The 22,958-nt window shown below is 33.8% G+C and overlaps 1 protein-coding gene across 1 annotated transcript; it reads left to right on the plus strand.

The window, feature by feature from the left end:
• Positions 1-635: 635 nt before the first annotated feature.
• Positions 636-17,259, plus strand: snx2 (sorting nexin 2). Its single transcript, XM_051117704.1, has 15 exons — positions 636-831; positions 2,852-2,957; positions 6,289-6,428; positions 6,511-6,580; positions 7,841-7,884; positions 7,965-8,106; positions 8,185-8,263; positions 8,816-8,891; positions 11,003-11,116; positions 11,568-11,661; positions 13,023-13,228; positions 13,464-13,607; positions 16,356-16,436; positions 16,513-16,584; positions 16,676-17,259. Exons 1-15 carry the CDS (start codon positions 724-726, stop codon positions 16,724-16,726), a joined length of 1,527 nt encoding a protein of 508 aa, XP_050973661.1. The 5' UTR covers positions 636-723; the 3' UTR covers positions 16,727-17,259.
• Positions 17,260-22,958: the final 5,699 nt, after the last annotated feature.

Raw genomic sequence — 22,958 nt, forward strand, 5'->3', positions numbered from 1 at the left:
TTGAGTCAGATCGGAACTTCAGAACGGCTTCGCGAATCATTTGATTTAAATCGCAATTCATTTGAGTCAGTTCGGAACTTCGGAGAGGATTCGCGCGATTCGAAGCGCGTATCACAAATCTTTTTTGTTTTGTTTTGTTTCTTTTTTATTAAACAGTACAAAAGATTAAACCATTAAAGCAGTACAGTTAGAAAAACAAAACAAAGAAAGGAAAAGACATACAAATCCCTTAAGCAAATTAACCATGGTTTTATTATAGAAAAAAATGTTTTTTTTTTATTGTTTGCTACTTGTATAATACTATTTGTATTATTTTTATAATGTTATATATAGAAATGTTATTCGAATGTATGTATGTGTACTTGTATTCACTATTATGATGACCAAATGTCCCCACAAATATAGTAATACCAGACAATTTTGTCCTTGGAAAACAAACTTATAAATCACACAGAATGAAGTGTTTTGTTAATGTAAAAATGCCTGTAGTTTAGAGTTAGGGTAAGGGGATAGAAAATACAGTTTGGACAGTAGAGCGGAATGTACCCATAATGATAGGAATACCAGTGTGTGCGTGCGTGTTGTTTTTGTGGGCGTTCTGCGCTGTGAGGGCGGAGCATGAGCTGCATGAAGCGCTTCTGTCATGAGACTCGGTCACATGACTGGCTTCATCACACACTCATTCTCTGACTGTGAGACTTTATTCGGCTGTTATTGTTGAAGATGGCGGAGGACAGGGAACCTCCACCGCTGCCCGGTGCCGCACAGACGGACTTCTCGGAGCTGGAGGGCGGGGAGGATCTGTTCGTCAGCGCGGTGAGCGCAATGGAGGTGAGATTAAAGCTGCGCGCCATGATCGCCTTCACTGTCCGCCGAGGCGGATCGACAGGCCCTTCTGCTCACACACTCTAATCACAAATCAATATTCATAATCAGCGAAACATCAGTGGCGTATTTACATCTAATTCTGAGAGATTTCATTGAATTTCATGAGCTTGTAGAGATGCAGAGCGCGCATGCGCACCACGGGCTCCCTCCGCACATCAACACTGCGTCGCGTCAGCGCAGATATTCAATATTCACGTCGACAGATCGAATCAGTCGTCATCGTTTCAGATTACAAGCTTGTGCACTTTTTAGTAATTGCAAACTAAATAACGCGAGGAAGCCAAAGTAAGAGTAAAACTCTTATGAATTGCTTTAACAGTGATTGCATCGTTGTTATTCTTAACTGTGCTGTCATTCATATAATTGATATTATACATAAATATTTTTATATAAATATACACAGGACACACGCATATATTATTATGTAAAAAAAACTTTAATTTTGGATGCGATTAATCGCAATTAATCGTTGCCCAGCCCTAGTTTTACTTCAGTTTAAATCAATTTTTTAAATAATTTTACATGTTTTATGATTATGTTAATTCATTTAATATGTAAAGCACTTTGGATTATCATTTTGTCTATGAAATATGCTGTATAAATAAACTTTGCCTTGTCTAAAACTAATATAGTTGCTCACCAACAAATAATATTAGTGACATTTGCATGGGTGTGTCATGTTAAATTTAAAACAGCATTAAACATGAATGTGGTAATAAGGTGAATGTTTTAACAAACAGATCTCACCATATTACCCCAGGTAGTTAATCATAGGACACAAAGGCAGTTGATTTATATTACAAGTTTTCTGAAGTGTTTTTTTTTTTACGTATGCAAAGGAGGCATTATCTATTCAAATATGAACTCATTTGCACACACTTCCAAAACATAAAGACACTTGATAAAGCCACACTCATCAATTCTTGTTTGATTTTGTTGTCATATTATTATTTTTATCACTCCATAAATCAAAAAATACTATCAACAGACAGAAAACAAACACATTTTTATCATGTTTTTAGAGTTAAATGTTGTATAAATCACTGTAAAGTTTGGAGTTTGTAAGAGAAAAAACTATATGATGTGCAATAAAATAGATGCAAATAGATAAAGTGCAATAAAAGTAACACTTAAATGTGTGTTTGCATGCAAAAAGTGTTTCTTTTCAATATAGTCTGAAAGAAGAGACATGATATGGAAGCAAAATAGAGCCAAATCTCAAAACTGACCAGTGCATCAAACACCAGTTTTGTCTGTAGAGCCTCACTTTAGTCTTTGCTATCAGCTAGCAAATGCTTAAACGAAATGCATGTAAGAAAATATCCTTCATAAACAGTACAGACAGGTCAGATCTGCTCATGTGACGTTGGCCTCGTTTATGGCTGATCAGCAGATTCTGAGACCCCGAAGTGCAGGAAGACCCTGCACACTTCCTGTGATTCTGGTCATGTGTTTGTCCTGTGAGAGAAGCACGTTTATGACAGGAGACACATTTTGTGAGTGTGAACATTAACTTTAATGAGCTGTTGGAGTGTGTGATGAGAAGAGAGCGAGAGTCACATTAACTGATGTACTTCAGCTCCTCAAGACTGATTCACTCACAAAACTACATTCACATGTTTGTTTTTGGCTGTGTTAGTTTCTATAGAACTACCAAAGAAAGTTGGATGTAAAGTAAAAAAAGAAAACATTTCATTACAAAGCTTATAATTATATATATTAATTAAAATTATAATAATGTTTTATAATATATAAATGATAGTATTATTGTGTGAGGAGACGGGTCACTTCCTGCTGTTTTTAATGGGAAATAAGCTTCAGTTTTCAGGGTGAAACTTTCAGATTTGGATTATGTACTGTTTTACAGATTTATTATTATTTTTTGATTCATCTCTGGCCTGTTGTTCTTTTTCTGTCTCTGATAAAACTTCATGTGCTAAACTGTGTTTGTTTTGTCTCTCAGTCTCCAGAAGCGGCTCATCTGCCTGCAGAAGACATCAGCACCAGCTCCAACGGACCCAAAGTAGAGCCCATCCTGCTGGACGATGATACAGATGACCTCTTTGCTGGTGTGTGATTCGTATATTCTGAGTTTGTAGATTTAAATATTCAGAATGTGAAGCTTCAGGATTGGATAGTTTTGAGAAAGTTTGAGAAAGCACAACAGAACATTTATGTTACACACACATATATATATATATATATATATATATATATATATATACACTACTTTTCAAAAGTTTGGGGTCAGTAAGACTTGTAATAGTCTTTAAAGAAGTCTCTTATGCTCATCAAGGCTGCATTTATTTGATTAAAAAATATAGAAAAAAAACAGTAATATTGCAAAATGTTTTTACAATATAAAATAATGTTTTTTATTTTAACATACTTTAAAATAGAATTTATTCCTGTGATGAAAACCTGAATTTTAACCAGCTGTTACTCCAGTCTTAAGTGTCACATGATCCTTCAGAAATCATTCTAATATGCGGATTTATTATTAGAATGATCAGTGTTGGATAATATCAACAGTTGTGCTGCCAAATATTTTTTGGAACCTGTGATTTTTTTTATTTATTAATTTTTTTCAGGATTCTTTCATGAATAACAATTTTAAAAAGTGCAGTGTTTATTCAAAATATAAATATTTTATAACAATGTAAATTATTTATTATTAACTTTTAATAAACTTTTAATTATTAACTTAATACATCCTTGGTGAATAAAAGTATTAATTTCTTAAAAAAAAAAAAAAAAAAGAAACAATAAAAATGTACTGACCCCAAACTTTTGAACGGTAGTGTATATATATATATATATATATATATAATATATAATTAATTAACACTTGCACAACTGTTTTCAACCTTAGGAATAATCAGAAGTGGTAAATGCAGTAAATCAGCATATTAGAATAATTTCTGAAGGATCACGTGACACTGAAGACTTGAGTAATGATGCTGAAAATGCAGCTTTGATCACAGAAATAAATTACAATTTAACAGATATTCACATACAAAACAGTAATTTGAAATTGTAATAATATTTACAATTTTTACTGTATTTTTGATTAATTAAACGCAGCCTTAATGAGCAGAAAAGACATCAAAACACTAAAAAACATTTTGACCAAAAACTTTTTGACCTTTTGAAATTTCTCCAATATGATTTTTGTTATTTTAAGCTTTTTAATGCGCCAAACTGTTGAAAAGTTACTCAAGGTACTCAGATTGATACTTTGTAACTCAAGGATGGATTAAATTGTTCAAAAGTAACAGTAAAGACATTTATAATGTTACTAAAGATTTCTATGTCAAACAAATGCTGTTCTTCTGAACTTTCTATTCTTCTTTGAATCCTGAAAAATAAAATGTATGACCGTTTCCACAAAACTATTGTGCAACTCAACTGTTTTCAGTTCTAATAATCAGAAATGTTTGTTGAGCAGCAAATCAGCATATTAGAATGATTTCTGAAGGATCACGTGACACTGAAGACTTGAGTAATGATGCTGAAAATGCAGCTTTGATCACAGAAATAAATTACAATTTAACAGATATTCACATACAAAACAGTAATTTGAAATTGTAATAATATTTACAATTTTTACTGTATTTTTGATTAATTAAACACAGCCTTAGTGAGCAGAAAATACATCAAAACACTAAAAAAAACATTCTGACCAAAAACTTTTTGACCTTTTGAAATTTCTCCAATATGATTTTTGTTATTTCAAGCTTTTTAATGCGCCAAACTGTTGAAAAGTTACTCAAGGTACTCAGATTGATACTTTGTAACTCAAGGATGGATTAAATTGGTCAAAAGTAACAGTAAAGACATTTATAATGTTACTAAAGACTTCTATGTCAAATAAATGCTGTTCTTCTGAACTTTCTATTCATCTTTGAATCCTGAATAATAAAATGTATGACCGTTTCCACAAAACTATTGTGCAACTCAACTGTTTTCAGTTCTAATAATCAGAAATGTCTGTTGAGCAGCAAATCAGCATATTAGAATGATTTCTGAAGAATCATATGACACTGAAGACTGGAGTAATGATGCTGAAAATTCAGCTTTGATCTCAGGAATAAATGACATTTTAACAGCTATTAACATCGACAACAGCTATTTTAAATTATATTAATATTTCACAATTTTACTGTATTTTTAATGAAGTAAATGCAGCCTTGGTGAGCAGAAGCGCATTAAAAATCTCACCAGCCCCAAACATATGAGCTGCATAGTAAATGTCATGTCGCATGACAGCTCACATTTTGTTAATAATCAACTGAACCAAGAGTTTTTTAAAGGGTCATTCCGTGTCAGATCAATCAAATTTCAGAAACTTCCCCGGCTCAAATTTTTGATTTTGCTAGTATTTTTTCTGAAGAAAGATAAACTTGTATAGTAATGAAAGCCAAAACATTACATGTCATGGATGAATATTTACTAAGTAATCCACTATTTTGCAGAGGAAGGTCAAAATGACAATTTTCACCTGAGGTTCAGAGTCAAATTACAGGGGGTTAAAATGATCTCAGAAAGATGGCAGCATCATAATGTTATTTTTACACAGAGATTGGTAGTTCTGTTAGTAAAATCTGTTGACTTCAGCTATCTTTGTTGCATTATGTGCCAATGGTGACCATTCAAAAATGGGGAAACGGTTCTTTTAGATGTTGGGTCTTAACAAACTTTCATTTTGCTGTCTTTATTTTTAAGGCCCTATGAGATTCGGTTCCAGAGATATTGAAATTTCAATATGGCTTTAGCAGTAAATCATTAAAATGATTTTGCTTGACTATAACTCAGGAAGTATTAAAGATATCACAGTTTTAATTTTGATATTTGATAAAGATATCAAATCTTAATTTTCAAAGCCCTACATCATTAAGTCCCAGAGATATTGGGATCTCAATGAGGCTCCAAATTGAGATTGTTGAATATTACCCATTTTCAGTGATTGAAAAGTGTTGGTCAAAACAGCTGTTTTCCCATTTTTGAATGGTCACCATTAGCACATAATGCAACAAAGATTGCTAAACTTAACCAGTTTAACTAATAGGGCTACCAATCTCTGTGTAAAAATAACATTATTATGGTTCCATCTTTCTAAAGTCATTTTTAACCCCCTGTAATTTGGCTCTGAATCTCAGGTGAAAATGCCATTTTGACCCCCCTCTACAAAATAGTGGATTACTCAGTAAATATACATCCATGACATTTAATATTTTGGATTCATCACTATACATGTCTATCTATCTTCAGAGGAAATATTGGCAAAATCAAAAATTTGAGTCGGGGACCATTTTTGAATTGACACAGAATGACCCTAAAGTATTTATGCATGATTGTTACAGCAGTGTTTGTTTAAATAACATTATTTGTCTCTTTCAGAAGCGACGGAGGAAGTGTCTCTGGACAGTCCAGAGCGGCAGCCGATCCTGTCAGACGGACCGTCGCCCGCCATCACGCCCGTGACGCCCACCGTCATGATCAACCCCAGAGTGGACGTGTTCGACCGCTCGCCGGACGAGGTAAAGCGCCGCTTGCAATCATATCTCATATCTCATGTTGATAAGTTTGATTCACTGAATCACTTAAGATTTTCCTCTGTAGGATGAAGACGAAGAGGAAAACAGGGACACGTTCGACATCCAGATTTCCGTATCTGACCCTGAGAAAGTTGGTAAGGTGTTTTAGGATGAACTGGTGCTCTCCTGCTGGATGCTGAGAATCGATAGACCTTTTCAAATGTTATCAGGTGCAGGATTCGCTCTGAGCTGTGTTTAGCGACGACAACACCGGAAAATAAATTAAAGTCTCGCAGTGCTTCTGAATGAAGAGTGTAGTTTTACATTGATGACACCTACATACTCACTGCTAGAAAAACTCAAGCTCAAACACGTTTATAGTCATTTGTTTGGAGAGCATTCATCGGTATTCAAAAAACAAACTGGTCTGTTTGATGGGGAAATGTTTTGTTTTCAATCATTTTCTGTATTGACGTGTTTTGCCCCACAATTTCAGTTAAAGAAATGAATGCTGATGATGAACACACTCACATCAGTCTCATGTAGCCTTGCAATTATTATTTTTCATTATTATTTTATATATTTGTTCTTATTCATTTTTATTTGCATTATTAAGGTATATTTATTTTATATATGGTATGTACATCCATTATTTATTTATTTACCTAATATATATATATATATATATATATATATATATATATATATATATATATATATATATATATATATATATATATATATATATTTTAAATTTATCAATATACACTTCGTATTTTTCATATATAATCAAATATATATAATCAAAATAATATATTTCTAATGCAATTTTAAATTCTTTATAAATGATGTTTTGTTTTTTTTATGTTATCATGTTTTTATTGTTTTATGGTGTTAGTTAGCTGTATTTTTTTAGTTATTTTTAATCAAAATAATCCAAATCCAACTGCAGTTTGATTGAGATTAAATGGAATGCACAATGAAAAACTGAAAAAAATGAAAATGGAAAATTGTTATATATATATATATATATATATATATATATATATATATATATATATATAAATGTATATGTAATGTATATGTAAAAAAAAAAAATGCAAAAAAAAAATATATATAAAAAATATATACACACACAAAAAATGTGTGTATATATATATATATATATATATACACACACACACACACACACACACACACACACACACAATTTTAGATTCTTCATAAATCATAGTTTTTTTATTATGTTATCATGTTATTATTGTTTTATTGTGAAAAACAAAATCAAAAAGTTAAAAACTTTTTTTTTTTATATATTTATAAATAATTGGTTTGTTTGTTTGTAAACTACAGTTCCTTGTGTATTTGTGCACACATGGTATTTGTGATTGTGATTTATTTGTGTGTTTTTCTAGGTGACGGCATGAATGCATACATGGTCTATAAAGTCACGACCAAAGTAAGAAAGGTTTTAGCTTCTGGTTTGAGATGTTGTTCATCTTCTGGACAAATCATGTGACTCTTATTCTCTGTTTGCAGACCAGTCTGTCCATATTCAGCAGAGACGAGGTCTCCGTCAAGAGGCGCTTCAGTGATTTTCTGGGTTTACACAGTAAATTAGCCTCAAAGTACATGCATATTGGCTACATCGTGCCTCCTGCGCCTGAGAAGAGCATTGTGGGTAAGTCCATGCACAAATGATCAGAGACGTGTTCTGATGGCGTCTGATGTACAATGAGCTTGTTTATGTGTGTTTCAGGAATGACGAAGGTCAAAGTGGGAAAAGAGGACATGTCATCGGTGGAGTTTGTAGAGAAGAGAAGATCTGCTTTGGAAAGGTATTTCACTGGTTTTATTTTCATTCAGTGTCAGCACTAGAGCTGGGTGACTGCTAGTGACCGATTTGATTGCCTAAATATCCAAATGAATCTATACTGAATCAAATTGAATCAAGAATGAAACTGAATCGAATCGCAAGCTTGTGAATCGAATCAAATCGATATCTAGTGCTGGTTGGCTCCATGTGAATCCCTGCAGTGTCGTGTTTTCTGTTCGTCTGATGCGGTGCAAAGATCACTCGTGTTCTGCTCTTTTGTGGCTAAAAGGTTAAGCAAGAAATATTAGATAAATAATTATGTGCACGCTCAGGAGGTTTGCTGCCGTCTTGCCGTTCTTTCGGCCGCTGATCGCTGCTGCGCTCCTGGTTTTGCACAAACTGATGAATCGAATAAAAATTACAGTTAAGTGAGGCGCTGACATTTCTCTGCCCTTTTTATCAGGCCGCTGACTGACGTGAAGGTCAGCGGCTCGGCCGGCTTTCCTCGGCTCAGCTCTAGACTTCATCTGTTAGAGAACTGGATCCTGATGGGAGACGCGTGTTTGTGTTGCAGGTATCTGCTAAGGACCGTCAAACACCCCGCACTGCTCAAAGACCCCGATGTCCTGCAGTTTCTGGAGAGTTCAGAGGTACCATCACCGTCTCTCTAAACAATAGAGATGTTTTATATGGGAGCATCATATTACCAGACAGTTACTGAGCTACTCTTGGATTTTATTCCCGTCTGATTACGCTACATCAAAAAATAAAAGCTTTAATTGCAACTTTTTATCTCAATTCTGACTTTTTTCTTACAATTCTGAGAAAAATTCTCATTCTGAGAGATGTAAACTTGGAATTGTAAGAAATAATGTCAGAGTTGCAAAAATAAACTCTGAATTGAGAAAAAAACTCAGAATTGAGAGATATAAATTCAGAATTGCAAGAAATAAAAGTAGAATTGCAAGAATAAACTTAGAATTGTGAAAATAAACAAAATTTTAAAAATAAACATAGAATTGCAAGAATAAGCATGAGATATATAATTGAGATATATTAACTGTATTGAGATATATAAACTAAACTGCAAGAAATAAACTGAATTGAGAGATATAAACTGAATTGCAAGAATACAGAATTGCGAAAATAAACAGAATTGCAAGAAATAAATGTAGAATTGCAGAAAACAGAATTGCAAGAAAAAAAACTGAATTGACATATAAACTCAGAATTGCAAGAAATAAACGTAGAATTGCGAAAATAAACTGAATTGCAAGAATAAACTCAATTGACAGATATAAACTCAGAATTGCAAGAAATAAACAGAATTGTGAAAATAAACAGAATTGCAAGAATGAACTCAGAATTGCAAGAAATAAATGAATTTTGTAAGAATGAACTGAATTGACAGATATAAACTCAAAATTGCAAGAAATAAATGTAAAATTGCGAGAATAAATTCAGAATTGACAGATATAAACTCAGAATTGCAAGAAATAAACAGAATTTGTTAAAATAAACAGAATTGCAAAAAATAAACAGAATTGCAAGAAAAAACTCAAATTTGAGAGATGTAAACTCAGAATTGCAAGAAATAAACGTAGAATTGCCAAAATAAACATAGAATTGTGAAAATAAAAATTGAATTGCAAGAATAAACTGAATTGACTGATATAAACTCAAAATTGCAAGAAATAAATGTATAACTGCAAGAATAAACTCAAAATTGAGAGATATGAACTCAGAATTGCAAGAAATAACCATAGAATTGCAAGAATAAACGTAGAATTGCAAGAAATAAATGTAGAATTGCAAGAAATAAATGTAGAATTGCCAAAATAAACATAGTATTGCAAGAATAAACTCAGAATTGCAAGAAATAAACATAGAATTGCAAGAATAAACTCTGAATTGACAAATATAAACTCTGAATTGCAGGAAATAAATGTAGAATTGCAAGAACAATCTCAGAATTGAGAGGTATAAACTCAGAACTGCAAGATATAAACTCAGAATTACCATGAACGTGCATGAAAGTCTTCAAAATTTAAAAATATCTTTTTCTGCTGCAGAAACAAAAATTCAGAATTGTGAGAGATAATTTTGCAGTTTGCATTTTTGTTTTATGCCTCTGCGGAAATAAGCTTCCATATAATGTCCATATAATATGTGAATGTCTTGAATGTTGAATTGACTCCAAACGCTTAACATAAGTGTAAAAACACTCTATGTGGATGTTTTAGAATTAATCATATTGACATCAGATTATATGAATTAAAAATATTTTTAAATTCAAGTGAGAAAAGGACATTATATTACACCCAGTGCTCAGAAAGTCACCTGTATTAATAGTTTCTCACTTTTGATCATCGTGCTCTGTTCTCTTGAGTAACACACTGAACAGATCCAATGGATTTGTGCTCCTCCAGCCCCTTATTTTCTCTTTACAGGCCCAAAAGTGGGCCGGGCGTGAGTGCGGCGAATGTCTGTATTAAGTATGTATAATGGAAGACTCCAGCAATTGTAAAGGGCTAAACGGTCGGGCCGATTGAAAGCTATTTTTGCCCGCGGGCCCTCTGAGAGTTTTCCAGGGTGAAACGTATTAAATTGGACCGGCATTGAAATGTATGGGACTGGAGAAAATCCCGGTGCGCTGCGGACGGAGGCGGGGCGGCGGGAGGAGAAATGCTCCCCGCGGGACGGGATCTGAGCCGCGGCCTGTTAACCGGTTTGTTTGCCCTTATTTGTCATTTTATCCCAGCTGCCGCGAGCGGTTAGCACACAGGCGCTGAGTGGGGCCGGAATATTGAGGATGGTAAACAAAGCGGCCGACGCTGTCAACAAAATGACAATCAAGATGAATGAATCGGATGCGGTAAGGCTCTGATTTTTGGACTTGAATAATGAGACGAATTAATGAGCTGCTCTCTGGCTACAATCCTAAGGTGTGTGTGTGTGTGTGTGTGTGTGTGTGTGTGTGTGTGAGAGAGAGAGAGAGAGCGGGGGTCAGGACACACGTGTGCTCTTTATACACTGAACACGGCTTACAGTCAGTACGGTGTCACATCCATCATGCTTACATGCAAATATAAATAAAATCATGAATTTACACTTAAGAAAGACAACCTGACAGTTTATATTGACTCTGATGGAGCCTTAAATGCTCAAAAGATTCTGTAGATGATTAAAATGTTGTTCACACTAAGAAAAAATGTTATTTTTAAGAACTGATCACTGAACTTTATTTATAAGCATGCATACCATTATCATCATTTGGATGAAGTGTTTTCTTCAATGATTTTGTGTTTGTGTGTTTGTGTAAAAAGTGGTTTGAAGAGAAACAGCAGCAGTTTGAGAATCTGGATGTTCAGCTCAGAAAACTTCACGCTAGTGTAGAATCACTGGTGTGTCACAGGAAGGGTAAGACACATTCATAATACAAATAAAAACATCAGAAATATTAATAACATGTTTTATGAGTTATATTTATGATTTTATACACTACCTGTCAATTTTTTTTTTTTTTTTTTTTTTTTTTTTTTTTTTTTTTTTATAATGTTTTTGAGTCTCTTCTACTCACTAAGGCTACTTTTTTTTTTTTGATAAATGTTAATAAATTAAAAGGTCCTCCTTTTAATTTATTTGATGAAAAATACAGTAAAATTGTGAAATATTATTGGAATTTAAAAGAACTCAAAGAATTCAAGAAACTTGGTTATTATCAATATGGAAACTGTGATACACTTCCATTTAAAAGTTTAGGATAAAAAGTATTGCTTTTATTCATCAAGGATGCATTAATTTGATCAAAAGACATTTATAATGTTACAAAAGATTTCTATTTCAAATAAAAGCCTTTTTTTAACTGTCTATTTATCTGAGTCCTGAGAAATAAAATGTATGATGGTTTCCACAAAAATATTGGGCAGCACAACTGTTTTCAACATTGCTAATAATCAGAAATGTTTGTTGAGCAGCAAATCAGCATATTAGAATGTTTTCTGAAGGATCATGTGACACTGAAGACTGGAGTAATGATGCTGAAAATTCAGCTGCGCATCACAGAAATAAATTACAGTTTAACAGATATTCACCTACAAAGCAGTAATTTGAAATTGGAATAATATTTCACATTTTTACTGTATTTTTGATTAATTAAATGTAGCCTTAGTGAGCAGAAGAGACATCAAAACAATGTAAAACATTCTGACCCCAAACAGCTGTTATTAGAATTTCTCCAATATGATTTTTGTTATTTCAAGCTTTTTAATGTCACTCAGATACTTTGTAACTCAAGGATGAATTAAACTGATCAAAGGTAACAGTAAAGACATTTATAATGTTACAAAAGATTGCTATTTCAAATAAATGCTTGCTTTTGAACTTTATATTCATCTTTGAATCATGAAAAATAAAATGTATGACAGTTTTCACAAAACTATTGTGCAGCAAAACTGTTTTCAACATTGCTAATAATCAGAGATGTTTCTTGCGGAGCAAATCAGCATATTAGAATGATTTCTGAAGGGTCATGTGACACAGTAATGATGCTGAAAATTCAGCTTTGATCACAGCAATAAATTACGTTTTAACAGATATTGACATAGAAATCAGCTACTTTAGATTCTAAAAATATATCACATTTTTACTGCATTTTTGATTAAATAAATGCAGCTTTAGTGAGCAGAAGAGACTTGCTAATTGTTCCAGATTTTTGACCAGTAGTGTATATGCTGCATAATGACTTCACTGTTGATCATCATGTTCATGTTCTCTCTCAGAGTTGTCTGTGAACACAGCGTCATTTGCTAAAAGCGCGGCTATGCTGGGAAACTCTGAGGATCATACAGCGCTGTCACGAGCTCTGTCCCAGCTGGCCGAAGTGGAGGAGAAGATCGACCAGCTGCATCAGGATCAGGCCTACGCTGATTTCTACATGTTCTCAGAGCTGCTGGGAGACTATGTGCGGCTCATCACCGCCGTTAAAGTGAGTGGAAAACGTCATGAACATCTCATATGGCTGTAGAGATGTCTGTTTTTAACAATAAACTTGCAAACATACGTGTTATTTTAGTATCTTTGAGATACTGTTATAGTTTTGCTAATATTTTGATTTAAAATGTATTTTTGGTGTGTGTATTTCAGGCTTTCATGTTCATTTTAGTTAGAAGTTTGGTAATTTGTTGCATGTAATTTTGTCATTTAATGTGTCTGTGCTGTAGGGTGTGTTTGACCAGCGGATGAAGACGTGGGCCAAATGGCAGGACGCGCAGGTGATGCTGCAGCGCAAGAGAGAGGCTGAAGCCAAACTCCAGTACGCCAACAAACCCGACAAACTGCAGCAGGCCAAAGACGAAATCAAGGAGGTACAAAACATGACAAACTCTCACTGAAACAAACCATAATGAGAAAACGCTGTGATATCATGGTTTAACGTGAGCAGCGCTGGGCCTGATGGGAGTTATCCAGCACGTTTGTTTCCCGTTCCCCTCCCTCCCGGTTCATTCATATCTCTACTGTTTACCTCAAACCACCTGACAGCTGCAGGAATTCATGACAGTTATTGATTCTTTTAAGCACGAAACATTTTCAGCCTCTTTAATTTCTGCATTTTCCCCGTCACGCCCCACAAAGGAGATCGAGGAGGTAGGACCTTCGCTTTGATTTAATTTGCTGTCTCCACCGTCACGTCTGCTCTCTTACGCTCCTCACACATACTTATATTTGCATTATGTAGATCAGAGCCTAATTATGGATTCATCAGACGCACATGACATGCTTACAAACACTACAGCGTCTTTCCCACTGTTTAATCTCTCTGTAAAGGAATAGTTCAGTCAAAATGAAAATGTGCTCAACATGCAGATGAGTTTGTTCGTTCATCAGATTTGTGTCAGAAATGTGTCATTCCATCACCTGCTCACCAATGGATCCTCTGCAGTGAATGGGTGCTGTCAGAATGAGAGTCCAAACAGCTGATTAAAAACATCACAATAATCCACAAGTAACCCACACCACTCCAGTCCATCAGTTAACATCTTGAGAAGACAAAAGCATCAGAAGAAACAAATCCATCATTAAGACATTTTTAACTAAAATACAAGTCCATAATCCATAATAAAAGTCCATCTCCTTTTGTCTCTCACATCAAAATCTAGCCACATATTTGATTTTTACAGCTGTTTTGGCTTGTAAACGGTGCTTGATCTGTGCAGATTTCTCTCCTGATTCAGACCAGATCAGTTTTTCACTAGAGGAAGCGTTATTATGAATTATGGATATTTTAGTTAAAGTCGTCTTAATGATGGATTTGTTTCTGCTTTTGTCGTCTTAACAGGGTTTGTACAGGTACTGTAAAATGAAATTCCAGGACTTTCAAGGCCTTATGAGCACTACTTTCTTGACTTCAAACGGAGATCTTATTTATCAAACAATGTCTTATCTTTCAAATTCTACAAAAGAAAAACAGACGAATAAAAATATATTTTTATATATTTTTATGAAGCCTCGATCTGAATGAAATGATTTGCGAACCTGCTACAAAGTTCTGATATGAATCAAATGATTCACAAACCCGCTACAAAGTTCCGATCTGAATCAAATGATTCGTGAATCCGCTCCAAAGCCTCAATATTAATTAAAATGATTTGCAAATCCGCTACAAAGTTCCGATCTGAATCAAATGATTTGCAAACCTGCTCCAAAGTCTTTATATGAATGAATTGATTTGCAAACCTGCTACAAAGTTCTGATCTGAATTTAATGATTTGTGAACCCGCTTCAAAGCCTCGATATGAATTAAAATGATTTGCAAACCCAAAGTTCCTGTCGTAATCAAATGATTCACGAACCTGCTACAAAGTTCCTATCTGAAACAAATGATTCGCAAACCTGCTCCAAAGCCTCAGTCTGAATGAAATGATTCGTGAACCCCCTCCAAAGCCTCGATCTAAATTAAATGATTCGCGAACTGCTATGAAGTTCCGATCTGAATCAAATGATTCGCAAACCTGCTGCAAAGCCTCGATCTGAATTAAATGAATCGCGAACCCGCCATGAAGTTCCAATCTGAATTAAATGATTCGCAAACCCGCTCCAAAGTCTGAACCATGATACGCAATTTGAATGTCCGATCTAAATCAAATGATTCACGATACACGATCCGATTGGAGCACTTCGAAACAGTGAATCATTTTGACGCAGTTATTTTACTGATTCAGAGTTTTGAAAAGCTCAGTTTCATCCATCACTAGAAGTGCTTTTTAAAATCATAAACGATGCCGAGATTCTAAAATGAATGGCTCTTTTAATTTAATCTCTGGTTTTTGCAAGTGAATCGGTTGAAGTAAATGATCAAAGTCACAAGTTTGAATCAGTCTGAATGGTTCCAGCGTAAATGACTCACTCAGTTGATTCGGTTTGTCTGTTCCTCTTTTCGCTTCTTCAGTCATGTTTACACAACACTGTCAGTACTACTACTGGCTTAGCTCGCTAGTTTTATGACATTAACTGAAAAATGTTTGATGCTTACAAATAAAATATCCATATTTCCATTCCAAAAATAACATCCGACACAAATCTAGGAACATATTGAAGTGAGGTAACTGGTTATGTTCAGGAATCTTGCTATTTTCAGAGGTTTTCCAGGCCTTAAATTTCAAAAAGTCAAATTTAAGCACTTTAAGTGGGACTGGAGTGGTGTGGGTTACTTGTGAATTATTGTGATGTTTTTATCAGCTGTTTGGACTCTCATTCTGACGGCACCCATTCACTGCCGAGGATCCATTGGAGAGACAGTGATGGAATGACACATTTTTACAAATCTGAAGAAGACATTCAGCACGTTTTCATTATAAGGTGAACTGTTCCTTCAACAGCTGCTGGTTCATTTGTAGTGTTTAATAAATGCTGATGTCGTGTGTTGTATAGTTGTAGTTTTTAATGCAGGATTCATTATAGTTCACGCCCTCATTCCATAAATCATCATCATACGCTCACTAGACCTTCTGACCTGATGTGACTCTGTTTGTTCTGCTCATGACGGCTAGTTTTTCAGCTCTTTGTGTTTGACACACACTGAAGTCATAAAGCCTCTCATGTCTTTGTGTGTTTAGTGGGAAGGTAAAGTGCAGCAGGGTGAAAGAGATTTTGAGCAGATATCAAAAAACATCCGGCGAGAGGTTGGGCGATTCGAGGTGAGTTCAGCTGTCAGAATGTCTGTAGAAACCAAACGCTGGTTTCTCTGACCTGAGTGTCTTTTTCTCCTCACAGAAAGACAGAGTGAAGGATTTCAAAGTCGTCATCATTAAATATCTGGAGTCACTAGTTAACACACAGCAGCAGGTACATGTTAAGCTATCAAGCGATGGTAGTGTGTTTTACAAATCAGCAGTTGTAAAAAGTTTATTTCATGTTTGCTTTGTCTGTTTTTCAGCTAATAAAATACTGGGAGGCGTTCTTACCCGAAGCCAAAGCGATTGCATAATTCATCACACCACATCTTTCTTTATTCCACAGTATGATCATGCAAGAAAAAGCTGCACAGACTTAATGAAACCTAATGATAGCACTACAGTAATAAAACCAGAATCTGAATCTCTTCATACCTGTTTGGTGTCTGAAGATCAGCGTTGTGGTTTCTTCACTCCGTTGAAGATCCAGCGATCGGCTCTTTGCAATTCATATCTCGTTAGTCTCCGATTGACTGCGTTAGGCAATGATCCGGCAGGGGAAGGCCTTCTGACGCGATTTCTCTTCTTCTTTGTCTCGTATGTACAGAATGAAGCATTATTCTCTCATAATCAGTATTTAAGAGCATCAATAATCGATGAGGCTTCTGGTAGCTCATGCACGACTGACGGATATACATATGTATATTTTTTTATTTTGCTTTGTAGCTGGAAATTTTGGAACGTTTCAGTTGATTCATTGTTCTAACAGGTTTTTTAATCACAAGTATTTTTTACTCTACATTCCTGTGCAACGATATCTGAACCTTAATAAAGGAATGAATCAGTATCAGAACTCCACTTCATGCTTTTGGCTTCAGTTTTAACTGGCTTATAGTTTTTGCATGCTAAAAACAAACGTTTCGACTCTTTTAAAAAAAAGTGTTTGCATTATTGTTTTGGAGTTATGGAGCAATTTTTAATAAAATGTTGTTCAACCAGCAAACTATGTTGAGTTAGTGGAACTTAATATTTTGTAGCATAAACATAAATTTTAAGTTGATAACTCATAAAACACTAAGTTAACAAATTTTTTTTTTCAACTTAATTGATTGGTGGACCTGGAATAAAATAGTCTGATTTATTTTAGTTCAAATTAACAGCTATAATTGTGCATGCAAAATGTATTATTTGCATAAATTGCTATAAATAAAAAGTTTAAGTTGGCTTGAGAAAGCCGGACCAGAAAGTTTGAAAAAGTTTAAAAAGTTTTTAAAAGTTTTAAGTTTGGATAGTTTTCAGTATGAAATAGTTTGAAGTTTAAAGTAGTTTTAAAAGGTTAAAGTTTGAATGCAATCTGTCAGATAGATAGATAGATAGATAGATAGATAATTAACATGTCAGTATGATTCTACCATTAGCAACATTAACATTAGCAAGTTACTAGCATGTTGTTAGCACATTTTTAACATGATTAGCAAGTAGTTAGCATGTTGCTAGTTTGTTTCTAGCATGATTAGCATGCTACTAGTATGTTGCTAGCATGATTAGCAAGTTGTTTGCATGTTTTAGCATAATTGGCAAGTTGTTAGCATGTTGCTAGCATGTTTCTAACATAATTAACAAGTTGTTAGCATGTTGCTACCATGTTTTAGCATGATTAGCAGATTGTTAGTATGTTTCTAGCATGATTAGCAAGTTGCTAGCATGTTTCTAGCATGATTACCAAGTTAACATGTTTCTTGCATGATTAGCATGTTGTTAGCATGATTAGCAAGTTACTAGCATGTTTCTAGCGTGATTAACATGTTACTAGCATGTTGTTGTCATGATTAGCAAGTTGCTAGCATGTTGTTAGCATGTTTCTAACATGATCAGCAAGTTGCTAGCAGGTTGCTTGCATGATTAGCATGTTACTAGCATGTTGTTAGCATGATTAGCAAGTTACTAGCATGTTTCTAGCATAATTAGCATGTCACTAGCAAGCCAAAGTAATTATTTTGCATAAATTTAAGCTCTTATTTCATGTAGTCACCAACGGTGTTGGGTGTAATGCATTACCAAATAATTAATAAGTTTCCTTTAATGTTAAACTAAAAAACACAAAAACTTTTAAATGTCAAATGTAAGAGCATTAAACAGTAACAGGTGTCTCCATTTACTAAATAACAACAATAAAACAAATTAATTCAATGTTTTTTTTCTTTTTATCTAATCTTAAAGCATGCTGAGACTTATTTATTAATTATTAACTTTTAAAAAAATCTATGTAAATTGCACACAATTCGTAATGCAATGATCAGCATAATAATAATTAATTTAGTCAATTACATTAGATTTTTTTTTACTTTTAACCATGCATTTTTTTTAAAGCTGTGATAATTCCCTAATTTTTTTTTTAGATTTAATATAATCTGTTTTTCTAGTTCTTATCTAAAATTAATTATTAACTTTAACAAGTTGATGCAATGATCAGCATTATAATGCAACTTAAAATGATTAATTTAGTCAATTAAATTAGATTATTATTTTTTTTTTTAACTTCTATCCATTTTTTAAAGCTGATCCCCTAAATTTCTTTTTAGAGTTAATCTAATCTGTGTTTGTAGTTCTGTTCTGAAATGTCCTTATGCAATTGGAGATGTGCTGGAGATGTGATGTGTAATGTGTTTGGGTTTGTAGTTTCACAGCAGGTTCTTTCTTGTTTCTCAGTGTTCGTAAACGCTCTGTGGCTCTCACTGAGCATGTATTTCTTTATCTGCTTTAGAAGCTCTGCCTCAAAAGAGCTTGATTCTTAAGATTTGTTCATTTAGTTTGCAGTTTTTCAGAGAGAGAGAGAGCAGAAGAGCAGCTGATCATCTGTCACATCGCTGCTTAAACTCACTTAAAGAGAGAAATAAAAGAAAGCGTGTTCTTGACAGGCCCCGGCGAGCATTTCAACGCTCTGCATATACGTCAAAAAGCCCGGGCCCGTCCTCGCCTCTGTCCCGTCATATTGGCAAGCTGTCATAGCGGCCATCGCATTAGGAGCTGCATCATTATGAAGGCTGTCGGTGTCCATCTGTAGATCTGCAGAAGTGTCTCTGATGCGTTACTCATCTGAATGGCTGATGCTTCGCCTGCAGGTGTTTCTAATAGTGCAGGTGAGTCTCTGTCCTTCTCACCAAAACACGGGAAAACAATGCTTTTATGAAGAAAATGAATCCTATTTAAGCTGTTACTGAACACTGAGCACATTAAATTCACATTTTCATATAATCCTGGAGTGAGATGAAGGGAAATGTATTTATATTATGGACGGACTGAGCATGCCAAAAAACATCTGTGATTTACTTTTTTGTGTTTCTTCATGTTCTCATTGGTGATTCTCATTTGATTCAGATTGCTGTGATAGTCATTTCTCTGTAATATTTTGTAGTGAAATTACTTTATTATAATGTTTTCACATGTAAATTCACAGTAATGGCAGGAAAAGCAAATCCTACCATGATTGATGATATTTATACTTGCAGTATACAATTACAGTAATGATAATTTACGTAAATATATTTTCTACCATTATATTTTGGGGTATTTATTTCAGTATTTTAAATATATATATATATATATATATTATAGCATTGAAAATATATATTTTGGTCTCCATATATTTTTTTATCCAATACATTCACGTCATGTTTGAAGAAAAACTTAATTTGGTTGTCTCTAACTTGTGAACATAAAGTACATTTGAATAAAAATCAGCAAGTAACATAATTAAAGGTACAATATTAAAATGAATTTAAAAAAAGAATTATTAAATCATTATTAAACTAGTTTTAATCTCTAGTAGGCTGTTCATATTTGCATTTAGCCTAAATGTAGGTCAATGCAAGGCTGGAAATGTATTTTCTTGCTCCTGAAATACATTTTGAAATATATTTTGATGTATGAAGGCTGAAAATATATTTTCAATTAAAAAAATATTTAGTTTATTTTTTATTTATTTATTTTATTTGTTTGTTTATTTTTTACTTTTTGTCTTGAAACAGATGTGTTTTCTTTGTGCATAATTTGTGTATAGTCTCTTGAATGTGTGTTGAAGTGTTATGGTTTTGTGATTCACTGTTTTAGGCCACAAAATGATGTAAAACTCACATGTACTTGGCAATTTACTGCACTATTTTTATTTTTATCACTAAAGAGTATTTTTGTTCTTTTTGGTCATTTAATAATTCTGTGAATCATACAGTAACTCTAATAGGCTCAACTTTATTAAATAATTTTTTATAGATAATTATAATTCACTGTATGTAATTATTCACTGAAAACCTTACGTTGATAATCATAACAAACACCCGAACTTCTTCATTTGCATATAGCCGGAAAGCGGCGCGTACGCACCATATAAGGAGCGTGACTCGAATTTGATTGGCTGTTGTGAGCATTTGAGAAGGTTTGGCGGGAGGATTTTGAGTGAATAACGGATCTGGGCTTGTCGGAGTTTATTCTGTGGAGCACAAAAGAAGATATTGTGAGAAATGTCTCGGTGTTTTTGTCTTTACAGTCAAAGGACAGGTGTGAACGACATGAGGGTGAGTAAATGATGACAGAATGATTGATTTTCGATGAATTGTTCCTTTAAAAGGACTCTGAATGTAGCACGAGTCATATGAACTACCCTTAGCATACATTTATGACGCTTTCACGATACTGTTTTACGTTTTTTATGACGCTCTTTGTCCTTTATTGAACTTGAATTCTCCTATTGTGTTCTACAGAAGAAAGAAAGTTATAATACTGGTTGGGATTGACATGAGGGTGAGTACATTTTTGGTGCAGTTAGACAAACTGCTTAAGATAAACTGTTACACACACAAACATGTTTGTTAGTATTTGTTAGACTTTTTTGGAGTAGTGTAAGGTGCTGAATTCGAAAAAATGATTGATAAAAGATAAAACAACTTTTTTTTGTCATTGAAAAAAAAAAATTAGGTTATTTTGTGTGTGTCAGAGGAATAGTACATTTCTATAAATATAAGCCAAATGACTGACACACATGTAGACCCCCTTTTAATATGAAATATCAAAATAAATGTGACAATTAAAACAATTAAAACACATAACCTTCCTGTAATGTCCAAATGAAGTTCTTATGCATATTACTAATTAAAAATTAGGTTTTGATATATTTACGGTAGCAAATTTTCAAAATATTTCATGGAACATGATCTTTACATAATATCCTAATGATTTTGAAAAAAAAAAAAAAAAAAAAAAAAAAAAAATAATATATATATATATATATATATATATATATATATATATATATATATATATATATAAATTGTATAGGTCAAAATTATATATATAATTTTGACCTATACAATTTATTTTTAGATATTGCTACAAATATACCTGTGCTACTTAAGACTGGTTTTGTGGTCCAGGGTCACACATGGTTCCCATTTATTTTTGAGGAATCAAATAAGAAATTCCTGGGAATGTTCTCTGTAGGTTACAAAAAGAAAACTGAGAATGTTTTGAGAGCATTCTTTTTACGTGAAGAACTTACCTGGCTAACCAACAGAGAATGTTGGAGTTTTTGTTGTGGGATCCATAAACTAACGTTCCCATTACTTTCTCAGGGTTCGTGCAAGGTGCTTAAAGTGCTTGAAGTACTTGAATTAGATTTTTTAAATTTAAGGCCTGGAAAACCTTTGAAAATACCAATATTCCTGAAGAAGTACTTGAACAGTGCTTGAATTATAGAAAGACAATGTATATATGAAATAAGTGTTTAATTTTGTCATAGCACATACCTTTTCACGTAACTCAGAAAACATCATACCTTTTTTGCTTATTTCAGTTAATGTCAGAAAACAATCAAACAGTTGAACCAAAGCAATTGAGTCATTTATGCTGGAACTGCTCCAATTGATTTAAACTTGTGACTTCGATCATTCATTTCAAGAGATTCACTAGCAAAAACCAGATCAAATTAAAAATCATCCTTTTTCAAATTTTGACGTCGCTTGTAACTATTTTAAAAAGCACGTAATGATGGGTGAAACGGGGCTTTTCGAAACTCTTAATCACTTTAACCACTGCTTTGCAAAATAATTCACAATTTCGAAGCACTCCTATTGGATCGCGTATCGCAAATCATTAGATTTAGATTGGAACTTCACGTATTGTGAATCATTGATTCAGGTCAGGACCTTGGAGCACGTATCTCGAATCATTTGATGTAGATCGGAACGGGTTCATGAATCATTTAGCGAATTGAATGATTCAAATCAAATGAATTGCGATATCTGAAGTCAAATTCAGATCGGGACTTCAGAGCGTGGATTGCGAATCATTTGATTTAGATCGGAACTTCAGAGCGGGTTCGCAAATCTTTCACTTTAGTTCGAAACTACAGAGTGCGGATGGAGAATCATTTGATTTAGACCTGAAACTTCGGAGAATCTTTTGCTTTAGATCGGAACTTCGAAGCCAGATCGTGAATCATTTGATTTAAATTGGAACTTTCGGGTGGGTTCGCAAATCATTTGCTTCAGATCA

Source organism: Labeo rohita, chromosome 8, assembly GCF_022985175.1.
Source record: "Labeo rohita strain BAU-BD-2019 chromosome 8, IGBB_LRoh.1.0, whole genome shotgun sequence".
Taxonomy (NCBI): Eukaryota; Metazoa; Chordata; class Actinopteri; order Cypriniformes; family Cyprinidae; genus Labeo; species Labeo rohita.